The 12,854-nt window shown below is 42.7% G+C and overlaps 1 protein-coding gene across 3 annotated transcripts in view; it reads right to left on the reverse strand.

The window, feature by feature from the left end:
• The window catches only part of ADNP (activity dependent neuroprotector homeobox), a 34,077-nt gene continuing 21,223 nt past the window's right edge, over positions 1 to 12,854 (reverse strand). For all 3 annotated transcript variants that reach the window (XM_040459658.1, XM_040459656.1, XM_040459657.1), the window contains 3 exons: positions 7,269 to 7,381; positions 5,367 to 5,459; positions 1 to 3,596 (listed from right to left, as the gene is read on the reverse strand). In XM_040459658.1, coding sequence (XP_040315592.1) covers positions 489 to 3,596; positions 5,367 to 5,459; positions 7,269 to 7,376 — 3,309 coding nt within the window. In that variant the 5' untranslated portion in view covers positions 7,377 to 7,381 and the 3' untranslated portion in view covers positions 1 to 488. The remainder of the gene's footprint in view (positions 3,597 to 5,366; positions 5,460 to 7,268; positions 7,382 to 12,854) is intronic.

The following is a 12,854-nucleotide window of genomic DNA, read 5'->3' on the forward strand; positions in this document are numbered from 1 at the left end:
TAGGTCTAAAAGACTGTACAAATATACATTTCAACTATTCAGAATGAATACATGAAAAAAAATTGATTTTCCCCAAAGTCTACTATACACACGGGACTGGCAGCTTGTCTGTTGGCCCTGCACCACCACGCGAATCAGGAGAACGCCTCCCAAGGTCATCCAACCAAACATTTTACAGAGGGAAAGAAATGTCGAGAAGGCAGAAAAGTAAACCTCTGCTTTTCCTCGTGTGCGTTCGTGAGCCACCAGCTTCTTGGGTTTTCACATTTATTTACCGTGTCTGTCACAGCAAGTTCTGAAGCCAGATCAGCCGATCGTGTGTCACAGACTTGGAAACCAGCACCGGGCTGCAGTGGCCACGCGTCCCCACAGCCCGATGACCCAGCGCTCAGAAGGCAGTGCCAGTGAGAGGACAGCTGTGCAGTCCTGCCGCCAGGAGAGCAGAGTTCCGGGCTGCAGCAGGTCCCCGATGCCACAGAGCCTGGCACTTAGGCCTGCTGGCTGCTCAGTTTGACTCCGGCGAGGCTGCCGTGCATCGGCTCAGCAACCCCATCAGTCATGTTGTCAAACTGCTCCCCGTCCTCACTGTCAATTGTGCTATTCTGCCACTCAATCTGTGGGTTAGATAAGCGCTCATCATTTTCAGATGCGTTCTTCCACTGTGACTGGTCCTTGGACCAAAACCCTTCGACTTTTCCATAGGAACTATTCTTCCATTTCAACTGCTCTCTGTCACCTTGCACGGTAGCCTTTTTTTTGGCAGCTGGCTTACTGCTTCTTGCATCTTCACTCTGGGAAGACTCATCAGACCAGGTTCCTGGTTTCATTTCACACGCGTTGTCCTCAAAGTCTGACACTTGCTGGGAACCAGGACCACTCTCAGACGGAGAAGCACCGTCTTTCCACTCAACAACATCATCCTGGTCAACCTCACTGTCAGAAGCATCATGCATTAGTTTGGTTGGTTCCTCAGTCAAATGAATAGTTCCATACTTTGAACCATCCTCCTCTTTTTGGTCTAGCTTCTCCGATTCTAAAGCATCCTCAGAAATGACCTTCGGTATGTGTTCCTCCGGGTTATCATTAGGGAGTTTAGGCTCAACTTCAAACACAGGGTCAAAAGGGCTACCACTTCCATTGGACTCTTCTTCCAAATTTTCAAAACTGTCTGAGGAGCTGTCCTCGTCCTTCCCAAGGCTGAGCTTTTTGTCAGCAGTTTTACTAGCATTCACTCTGGAATCCTTCTCATCGTGGTTCTCAAACAGCCACTCGGCATCAAAATCCATCTCGTGCTTAACTTTGTTTAGTTCTTTCATGTTGAAGCCCAGTAACACACCGGGCTTGTACTTTTCACAGTCTCGGACACACTTCTTCCTCTTGTTGCTAAAATGGGAAGCAATGTCACTCTTCCACAACCATAAACTGGCAGCCAGCTTCTCAATTTCTCTCCGGGTGGGATAGGGCTGTTTGTTGAAATACTTCGTTAGGAAGCTTTTCCTGGCTTCGTAGGAATCATCTTCGTGACCCTTGGGGTCTAAAGCTAACACAACAGGCTCCTCGGGCTTCTCCTCAAAGAAGCTGGGCGAATCGCTATCCTCATCTAACTTTCGCTTTTTCAGCAAGGGAAATTCCACTTGCTCGTAAGTGCGCTTCACGGGTGCTAGGCCTGGTGACTGATTAAGCCGAGAGGGCGCGTTTGTCTTATCCTGGCCGTTCTGGGTCTTTCCGACACCCCTACAGTGAACGAGATGCAGAGTGATAGTCGAGGCGGTCATGTTGCTGGTATACACACCAAGGCAATGGATGCACTTGTAGGTGAGCTTTTTTTCCACGGGATGAACCGTCTGAATAACTTGGTGCCTCTCTCGTAGGTGATGTGCAAGTGCATCAGATATGGGTCCTTTTAGGATTGAAAAGCAAAGAGGGCAAAGGGTTTTCCCGACATCTTTTTTATAGGGCACTGCTGCTTGAGGTGAACTTTTAACAGGGATATCTGCCTTTTCCTGAACTTTTGGCTGTGGCTTTGGAGGAACTGGAGGGTTATTTTGGGCGTGGTAAGCAACAGATTCGGCTGGGGCATCCCTCAGGTTGTATGTGGTTACAAGGAGATGGATGTTAGTGTGGCTACCCTGCTGCAATGTCAAATCAAAACTCAAAGTAGAATCTGTTTTAGGTCCCATCTCTTCATCAATGTGAACCATCCGCATGTGTGCCGCCATCTTTTCCACATCATTGAAAGTTGAACGGCAATATGGACAAGACAGACCGTGAATTAACATATGGTTGAGCAGGGTGTCTGTGGGCAAATAGCGATTACAGTAGAGGCATTTGCTAGTAAAATTGTGAATTTTCATAATGTAGTTGGCTACTGCTGGGACTTTCTCAGCTTTATGTTCTTTTTCGAAGTGCACACTATAGACATTTTCAGGAAAAAGCTCGTTACAGATTGTACATATTTTCCACTTTTGAGTTGAGGAAGTATTGGCTGGGGGAGGGCCCGTGGCAGCTGCAGTAGGTTTGGAACTGGACTGACCTAATACTCTGGATGCCTGTGACTGGGAGAGGGAGGGAGACTTTAACTGGCCTGATGAGAGAGCAGAGGCATTAGCAGACTGCAGGGAGTATCTTGCTGGTGCCTGGGACCTCTGCTCTGACCCAAGCCCGTAAGATCTTCCATTTCCACTTGGAAGTAGCTGCTTCACAGACTGAGGCTGCTGAGGGATGGAAACTGGTGCGTTGCCACCTAGACCCAGTCTCATTGACTGACCAACGCCATAGCCCTGGCCTACAGATTTGACTCCATAGTTATTCTGCTGGAGGTGAACATTAGACATCATGTTGACTCCTGTAGAATTTAAGTTAGGCTTTGGTATTGAGAGTCGATTTACCATCTGCTGTGATGGCAAAGACCGGACATTTCCAGAAGCAAGGGAACCAATTCTCGACTGGAGTCCCATGCCCTTCTTCTCTTGAGGTTTGGGAGCAATCAGCATCAAAGGTTTAGATCGGGGAACCACCACATTTGTGTGCCCAATCATGGCAGTGACCTGATAGCCTATGCGTTCGTGGTCTTCGATGACATGTTGTACCAAAGCTTCGTAGGACTTTGGCATGAAAAGGCATCGCTTGCAGTGAATACTGCTCTCTTCCCGGGCATTTGAACCTAAAGGGACTGCACCGTTGAGTGATTTTTCACCTGCCTTTGCTATGTAAGGTGCTGCCACATGCTGAAAATGTTCCCTGTAAATGTGCTTCCTAACTATTTCATAAAGAGGATCTCGGTAAGTGCACTTCTTACAGTAATAAACAGCTTGTTCTACACTGTCAGCCTGCTTAGGTTTAAGGCCATCATTTTTGCTTTTATCTTTGAAAGTGCTGAGGCTGCTACTTGGTGCGCTGGCGTTTGGAGCATGAAATATTTTAATGTGTGTTTCCAAAGTCTTTTTGTCTGCATTGAAGGTACAGTAGGGGCAATTAAGGAGAATCCTATTTTCAAAGTCTTCACTATGGACATTCCGGAAATGACTTTTGTAGGCAGAGAAAAATTTTGAAGAAAATGGACAAGCACTGCAGCAAAAAGGTTTTGTCCGGTAGTCCTAAAGAAAAGACAAAAACTAGAATGAGAATGCCACTTCAGATAGGCGCTAACAAGTTCTGGGTCTTCCCCCAGACATCCTCTATTTTTAATAGAGATATAGTGATATTTTTAGAACTGAAACTCTGTAATGCATCAATTATTTTTCCTTCTGCAAAATGGATTTATAAAATATAAACCCAGATGGAAAAGCAGTTTGAAATCAAATAATTTTATTTTGTTTCCAGAGTATAAACAAAATACTCCGTTCCAGTTTTCCTCCATGTTTAGAAAAGATCAAAGTCATATTTGCTGCAAAGACAAATGGCTTCAAAGATAAACATTTTACAGTTAGACACGACAAGAATAAACCCTGTGAAATCACTTTCACTCCCTGAATCAGTAAATCACTAAAGGTTTCAGACTTACTCTTCAGTAAAACTCAGGGCCCAGAGTGCTGTGTGCAATTAGGCAGTAAGATATAAAGGTACACCTTTTATCCTTCCCATCATGGAGAATCTTCAAAAATCTCAGAACATTTTTTCCCTCTGATCGAAGTACAGTGTAGTATTCAGATTTCATTGCTGATCAAAAAGCTACTGATTTGAAGAGTCTGCTTTCTTCTAGAAGCCTTTCTTCTAGAAGCCATGCTCTCTTCTCAAGCAAGAGCAGCTTCAAAAGAAGTAATGAAGTGACAGCTGCTTTGACTCAAATTAAGAAGTTAAATAAAAATTTCTTATAGACTATGAGCAATGCATGGTGTTAAAAAGCCAACAAGTATTGCAGAATATACTGATTTCAAAGAGCAACTTCCAGAATTATGCTCATTAGCACCTGTGCAGTTTGTCCTTTGAAGACCGGTGAAACACCAGCTGGGCAAGAGATTACCTTTCCTCCGTAGAAACTTGCTTTGTTTCAGATGCTGGTTTGCGGCAATATTAAATACTCCCCTTTTCCTTAAAGCTCAACCCTTATTTAGTGTTAGAATACGAAGTTCTGGGATTCATAAAACCGAATTAAGTGACCTGTCCCACTGGAAAGCTTTTACATTCTAAGACTTCTGGTTAATACCTTTTAGAAGAAAAAAACCAAGTAACTATACTATCAGATTTCTGACACAGAGTTGAAAAGTAGTAATTCCCTAAGTATATTCCGATGGACAAACAGATCAATAATTAGAGTTACAATCGCTACTGAAATAGGTAATGGTAAAGTCTGCAGTGACAATCACTTCTCCCTGTGGGACAGGAACCACCACCCATACCCTTTCTCTGTCACATCTTCACCTGTTGACACTTGCTGGTGCCTTGAACTACCTAATAGTGTTTTTAATTCCAATCTGTAAAAATTTAAGCTACACCTGTCACTGCCATCCTAACAAAGCCACCCTGCTCCACAGAGGTCGGATGACACCAACCTAGAAAAAAACACCCTCTCCAAAAAAATAAGAATTGTGACAGACACAAAAATAATGATGGATGACCTAGATGAACAGAATGTTGGAGGGAACATTTTAGAAACAGAAATAAAAGAGCCAAAGTACTTCTGTGAGGGAATGTTGACATACACTGGGCCTCAGGACCTTTAAGTAACAAAATTTCCTATTCTCACACCTGAAGTTTCTGTCCAATGACAAAAAAGACAAATTCTTCCTAGTTTTCCCGCCACCTAGGAAGTGGACATTTTCCACACTAGGTTGCTGCCTACAAAACGATGCATCATTACGAAAAAGCCTAGAGCTGAAAAGGGGATGTACCAAGGATGCTGTCATTAAGTCCCCTCTGCTACTTACCTGATTTTTTGTAAGTGAAGGGTCCCATAGTCCTACATCCTCCCATGTAGTGTTTTTCAAATAAAAGTCATTAGGTTCAAACTGTTTAAAATCCTAGAAAACAGTGAAAGAAGCTTACAAAAACATCATGATACCAACTCTAGCCCAACCTGACTTAAATCCCATCTCTTGGCTAGAGCTGGGGAGACACACAGAAAAACCAACCCCACCAAGAACTAAAAGTTAGGAACGATAAGGCTATTAGGAAATAGAAAAGGCATATGGAAGTTGCATTCAACATCTTCTAACAACCAAACATTCCCCTAAATGGTCAGCCAGGTTTCCAAGGAAACCAATTGAAGTTCTAATTAAGTAAAAAATTCAGCCACATATTAATACCAAAGCCCCTTTCATTAGAGTATTGTAACTCATCAATTGTAGTATTAAAATGGAATATGAACTAGAAATGTTTGCTTAAGGCACCATGGATGTGACCCTCTGTTTCTGCAGGAAAAAAAAAAGGCGGGGGGTTGGGGGGGTGGGTAGAAATGGACTGGGAAGAAAACTCACGATTTCTGAACCCACAAAAGGAAGAAAGAAAGCTATTTGAAGAAAGTAAGCAGTATCGTGTTAAATTTATACTCTCCTATAAAAATTTAATGGCCCATTTTCTCCCCAGGCCAGGAAGATAGCAAAGTCTTAGGAGAAAATTCCTCTTGGCTCCTAAAAGGTTCACAGTTCCCTGTGGAAAAATCAAGTACGTATAAATTCCAGAGGATGTAATGGGCGTAGTAACAGGAGGAACACATCAAATGCAGGATAGAAAAGGTATCTTCACATTTGCGTTTATTCTTATGCAGATTACCCAACTGAGTGCAAAGTGGAAGTGGATGGACTGTTTCATTGGGCAGATCTACCTGAATTTGTGGGGTTGGAGAGGCAGTGAACTTCCAGGCTTGGGGACAACGTAACTAGAAGCCCACTTTGGAGAAGCTTTAGTCTTCATCATACACCCCTAGAGTATTACTCATGGGAATCCAGAAAAGAAAACCCGTTGTATGAAGGAAATCGCTTTTTAACTTTCAATTCCATCCAAACGTTTACTGAGTGCCTATTATGTACCCAGCACTGCGCTTGGTGCTGCTTATACGTGGATGGGCAAGGTAGTTCTGGTCCCTGGCCAGCTGGAACTTAAAGGCTAGAGGGGAAAACGGCTTTAAATATTTCAACCAGAGGCTTTGACCAACTAACCAGCAAGATCTGGAGCAAGGAGATCTGGAAAAGGAGGAGACCAGCACACTGGCTATCCCACAGGGCTGTTAAAAGCTCGTAGAATAAACAGGTTAGAAAAACAGTTTGCAAAAGTCCAAACTGTTACACAAGGGGAAGATAATCGTCTATGATGGGTCAAAAGGGCCAACGACTGCTCAAATCCTAAGGAAAGAGACAACAAGCACCCAAACCACCACGCCTCAACAATCAGAAGGTCAACCAGAACACTCAGGCATATCAGAATGAGAACAGGCTCTGGAGTCCCGCAGACAGACCCTGCCATATGCTCAGCTGTGAGGTGAACCTATTTCTTTATCGGTTCTTCATCTGAAAATTGGATGAGAATTCCTACATTTCCCCCAGGGGTTGTTCTAAGGATCTGAATTTAGAGACCATTTTAAAGCACCTAGTAAAGTGTCTGACACGTTATGTCCTCAATGGTAGAACTGCTTTTGCTTCATGATGCAAAGATGAAAAAGCCCATTTTAGGGAGAAGGGAACAAGTTTAGCCAACTGAGAAAGCTCCGGGGAAGCTAATGCTGCAGTTAAAATTCAGAATCCCAGCTAAGAATTAACCATCCTGGCTGCTGACACAAAGTAATGGATCAGAAGCTAAGTCATGTTAAAATTAAAAAATGGCATGCTACTTACTTCTATGTGTTCTTTACAGTATTCCAACCCAATGTCACTAAGTATTTTTTTCACAGTTTTCCGGGCTTTTCTTAAACTGCCAAGATTGTTGACAGGAAGTTGGAACATAGTTTCTATTGGAAAAAAAAATTTAAGTCAAGTCAAAACACGTACAACTTGTAATATTTCCTAGTTCCACTGATGGCAGGACCACAAACCCTGGCCCACTGACAAAGAAGGTGAGCAGAAACCCTTACCTAGTCTGTTCTGGTACTTAGAGCAGGCAGGCAAAATAAGTGCTCTCTGACCTTGTCTAACAGGACATCTTACATCACAGATGGACTAGGAATCTAATCTGGCACAATTCTAGAGCTTAACTTCATCACCAAACTGGTTTTTTTAAAGTTGAGAATTAGGTTAATAATACCAACCGATTATTTTAAAATTGAGTGTGAGTGCTTTTCTCCTTGTGATGTTGAGCCTCTGAAAATAGAAAAATGTTCACCATTCCAGCATCATCGCCACATAATTTTGAGTGCCAGGGAAAAGAAGTGTTTGTTTTCTGGGAACCGTCCTGCATGCTGCTATGATATTCTTAAAGAAATCTCCTTCAGTGTTTCCATATACTATCCCGACTACAGACACTAACGGTTGTGTAGCCTGCCCCCCAGCCAGCACCACACCTGGACAAAGGCACTCACTTATATGGTGATGGGGAAAGCTAGGCACTCAGCATCAGAGCAAGTGCTGTGTTACAGATTTTAGGGGAGCCTTTTGAAAAATGAAAAACCTATATATGTGTGAAGGAACTGAAAAATTATTTAAATGACCTAACACATTAAAGCAGAAATTTAGATCCACTTCACCAAGTTCCTTAAAAAACAAAAGTTAAGAAAATAAAATTAGTATTTGTATGGCTTTCAACATGATCATTTATATTTTCCTATAAAATATGGTAAGAACTTATCTAGTAGTCCAAATAAATATTGTAGGATATAAAAGAGTTCCAAAACCCCAAACTAGAGGCAAACCTGAAAGCCAAAGCATCAGGAATTAAAAGTTTAATACATGCAAATCTGGTTTTCTAATTAATAAAGGCAGGTACTCTCTAATATCACTACCATTTGTAAGCACGACCATAATCAACTAATCCAAATGTAATACAGAATCGTGTTGCCTCATTTATCATTCGAATCCAAAAGTCAATATTGTGGACTATGAAAAATGGAAGAGAGTGAAGCCTACACCAAAGCAAATAGTAACTGCTAGAATTTGGTATGTCACCAGAACTTAGAAGTTTCAAAATATTCTACATGAAGTACTGAAGTGTAATTGAGGTCAAAAAAGAAAAGCACTGGGGCGCCTGGGTGGCGCAGTCGGTTAAGCGTCCGACTTCAGCCAGGTCACGATCTCGCGGTCCGTGAGTTCGAGCCCCGCGTCAGGCTCTGGGCTGATGGCTCAGAGCCTGTTTCCGATTCTGTGTCTCCCTCTCTCTGCCCCTCCCCCCGTTCATGCTCTGTCTCTCTCTGTCCCAAAAATAAATAAACGTTGGAAAAAAAAAAAAAAAGCACTTCACTAAAAAAACAAAAAACAAAAAAATCAGCCTTCCCATGCTCAACACCAAACTCCTCTATCAGCTAAGAAGCATGACTATGGTGCCCTCCACACTGTGCCATCCAATAATCAGCCTAGTGGTTAACAGGGGACTCAGAAGTCACTTTGCATACAAATTAACGTGCATTCAAGACCAAATCCATTATTCCTTGTGGAAATTTTATTGCTAAATTGTTTTTAAATCATCTCTTCGAAACTTTTTAACTAGTTGCTTAATAAAACCATTCCCCAAACTAGGTCATTTGGAGAAAGCCACCTGATAGAAATGTTTCAGAAATAACAGGAAATGTTACAGGCTAATTCTGAAGAGACCAGGCATCAAACAGATGCCCATAAGCACGCAAGTCTGAGAAGGGACATTTTTGTTTATTCAATTCCTAAACTCTGTGGGCCCAAACCCAGCAGTTCTTTCCGAACTTGCCTAGTCAGTCCTGCTTTACTTCAGAGGAGAGATGGGCCCAGAAGGCAGCCATTACTGGTCTTCCCTGCCTGCTGGACAGAAGCAGCCCAACATCTCAGCAAAACAAATGCCCAATGATCTGGAAATGTCGCCACCGCCGAAGCCACCCACCTATACAGAAAACATCCAGGGGAGCTCAATTGCTGCAGAGGATAAAGGAAAACGCATTCTCCTAAGTGCCCACCATTCACAGCAAGCAAAACTGTTTTAAGACCTCCAACTGAAGCACCTCACTGCATGGTGGGTACTCAACTTATAACCCTATAGGTCTGAAAAAGTGAGTATGCTCATAAAGGAGCTTAGCTACAAGAAACTTATAATCTATAAAACTTGGTATTTCAGCCATACAGTAAATCTCAAGTTTACTTAGGCTGAATTAAACAGATATATAAATAGTGAACATTGCTTACCAGAAAATGTTGTACAAAAATGGCTTTTTTTTAATGATTAGCAACTAGGAGGAGCCTAAGTTTACACTGAAAGATACAGAATACTCGGAGTTAAGATTCCTGGCATTTTTTTGAGGGGGGGGGTGTCTGGGTGGCTCAGTTAAGCGTCTGGCTCTTGATTTGGGCTCAGGTCATGATCTCACAGGTCGTGGGGACTGAGCCTCGCGTCGGGCTCAGGACGGAGTGCAGAGCCTGCTTGGTATTCTCTCGCCCCTCCTCCCGGTTATGCTCATGCCCTCTCAAAATAAACAATAAACTTTAAAAAATGCCAGTTTTTTTTTTTTTTTTTTTAATTATCTGGGGAATCCTTTCCACCCCCTTCCTCAGATGGAGGTACCCTCCATGTATCTTGCTTATGGAGATCACTTACAAGATTATGTCCATCTGGAGCGAGAATAACACATTTATTCATATGTGTTAGCACTATCAAAAACATTTACAAAGACTCTTGTTTTTTAAGTAAAACACTGCACAAAACAGGCACACAGTGTACGAATATAAGCAAAGAAGCCTCCCTCCTACTCCTGCCCTCCAGCAATGGAGCTCTCCTCCTTCCTATAGGGGCCACCGTTATGTCAAGCTTTTCTACAAGCCAAAGGTTCCAAAAGAACATTTCCAACAAACTCTTATCTGTGAATGTTAGGATTAGTATGGATGATAAGAAAAAGAACTCAAGAGCCCTACCTATGTTGTTGTTTTCCCCAGCCTGTTGCTTGCTGTTAGGAAACAACTTCAGGGTGCCTTGAGTGGCTGCGCTCTGTCTGTTAAGGTGGACTTCAGCTCAGGTCATGATCTCCCGGTTTGGGGGTTCAGGCCCCGCCATCGGGCTCTGGGCTAACAGTTCAGAGCCTGGACCCTGCTTCAAATTCTGTATCTTCCCCTCTCTCTGCTCCTCCCCTGCCTCTCAAAAATAAACATCAAAAAAACAAAAAACAAAACAAAACAACTCCAACTGCTGGCTTAAGGGTTCACCCATGTTATCTATTTGATTCATACTTTAAAAAAACTTCTATAAGAGTAACTCCTGGCCTCCTCTGCACCCCTAAAAAGCCCTTTAAATTAGAAACCTGGACAAGGGACCCATACCTTAAGTGACTGAGGGGCAGGAACAGAGTAAATAAGAAATCAACTGGGATTAAGGGCTATTTCCTCACTTAGGTAAAAACAAAGTGTTTACAACAATTACTCTCAGGGAGGAAGATATCTTACAATGTTAAAATTGTCTGGTGATGGGCTTTCAAAGGAATGCAGGATAGTCTTCCTCTCCAGATTTGTGCCCAGGTGGCTAGTTCTTTCTCTTGAACCTCCCTGGCCGTGAGGATGGCTATTTCACCAGGTCTGCACCATTATCTCAATACCAAGGAGAGCTCCCTTCAGTCATACCATAATCCTTTCAGCTCATGGCAAAAAAAGGGGATAATATCCAATATAATAGAATGGAACCACAGTTGACCTGTCACTTCTGGAGAACCTATACTTTGTGCTCAGAAAAGGGAGATGAACAACAGGACCTAGTTGTTCCCTTCAAAAATCCATCGCACACAGTAGGCACTCGGGCACTGGAATAAAAAAGATGGTTGTTTTTACCTGCTAATGTTCCCCCTTGGAACCACCCCTGGTACAGATGATGTGCCATTAGGAGGCCCTTCCTCCATTAGAGCAGAGTGTGCAGGACTCAGGTACACCAATTAAGAGTATTCTATCTCTACAGACACTGACTGGTAGAGTTAGTTGGACATGTGCCCAAACAAGACTGATAGTGATGCTGAAAAGGATTCAGGACCTACTACTACATGCAGAAAGCAGAGGGAGGAAGGACACCTGTTCGACTTTTCCTAAACAAGAGCCAAGTACATGCCCATTTCTGCTTAAGCTTAGTTCATGTCCCTTGCAACCAAAAATCCTAGTAGACCACTGGGCAGTGGGACACAGAAGAGGAAGTGAGCAAGAGAAAAGATGAAGAACTTTATGCCAAGTAATTACATTTGTAAATTAAGTCTAGCAGGAAGAATAAGAGTTTGCCAGGAAGACAGTCATTCTGAAAGATGATGTGGCCCCTGGTTTCATTAATCAAAATAAACACTGTATGAAAAGAATCACTTTCTAAATTCTAAAAGTTCAATGACCTATTTATTTTTTATACTGATTTATTTTATTTTTATTTTTTTTTAAATTTTTTTCAACGTTTTTATTTATTTATGGGACAGAGACAGAGCATGAACGGGGGAGGGGCAGAGACAGAGGGAGACACAGAATCGGAAACAGGCTCCAGGCTCTGACCCATCAGCCCAGAGCCTGACGCGGGGCTCGAACTCACAGACCGTGAGATCGTGACCTGGCTGAAGTCGGACGCTTAACCGACTGCGCCACCCAGGCGCCCCTATACTGATTTATTTTTTGAGAGAGCCTGTGAGTGAGGGAGGGGCAGAGAGAGAGAGAGACACTCAAGCAGGCTCTACAATGTCAGTGCAGAGCCCAACGCAGGGCTCAAACTCACGAACTGTGAGATCATGACCTGAGCCGAAGTCAAGAGCTGGATGCTTAACTGACTGGGCCACCCAGGCGCCCCTAAATGACCTATTAATAAGAGTTAACATTTCCAAGTATTTTATTAACGACTGAAAATAAGTAGCATTTGGGTAAGCATATGCCATCTGATGAACTAGACTTAAAATATCAATTTTTGAGAATGATTTAAATTCACTGCTGCTGAATGATTCAGCCACACTCCTTCCTATTGATCTTTTGAGAATTATATCCACACCTACTGATAGGGGCCAAAACATTAAAGTTTTAGTAATAATCCTGGCCAAACTCCTACTCATGCACTTTCTTAGAAAGCACCAGTCAGATGGCAGAAATGAAAATCTGAGATCTGTAGCCCTAAGCTAGAGATTAAATGAAAACACGTATTGAAGACTCATCAAATACATACTCCTTCTACCCCTCCATATACCAAAAACAAAAACATTTCTCTACTCCACATACCAAGAGAGCAAATGAGGCAGAGTGAGTGTGTCTCATAAGGAAGAACCATCTATATAGGCTGAATCTGTACACAGGAAGGACAATACTACCTCACTG

This window comes from Herpailurus yagouaroundi, unplaced genomic scaffold (assembly GCF_014898765.1).
Source record: "Herpailurus yagouaroundi ecotype Mexico unplaced genomic scaffold, PumYag 246, whole genome shotgun sequence".
NCBI lineage: Eukaryota > Metazoa > Chordata > Mammalia > Carnivora > Felidae > Herpailurus > Herpailurus yagouaroundi.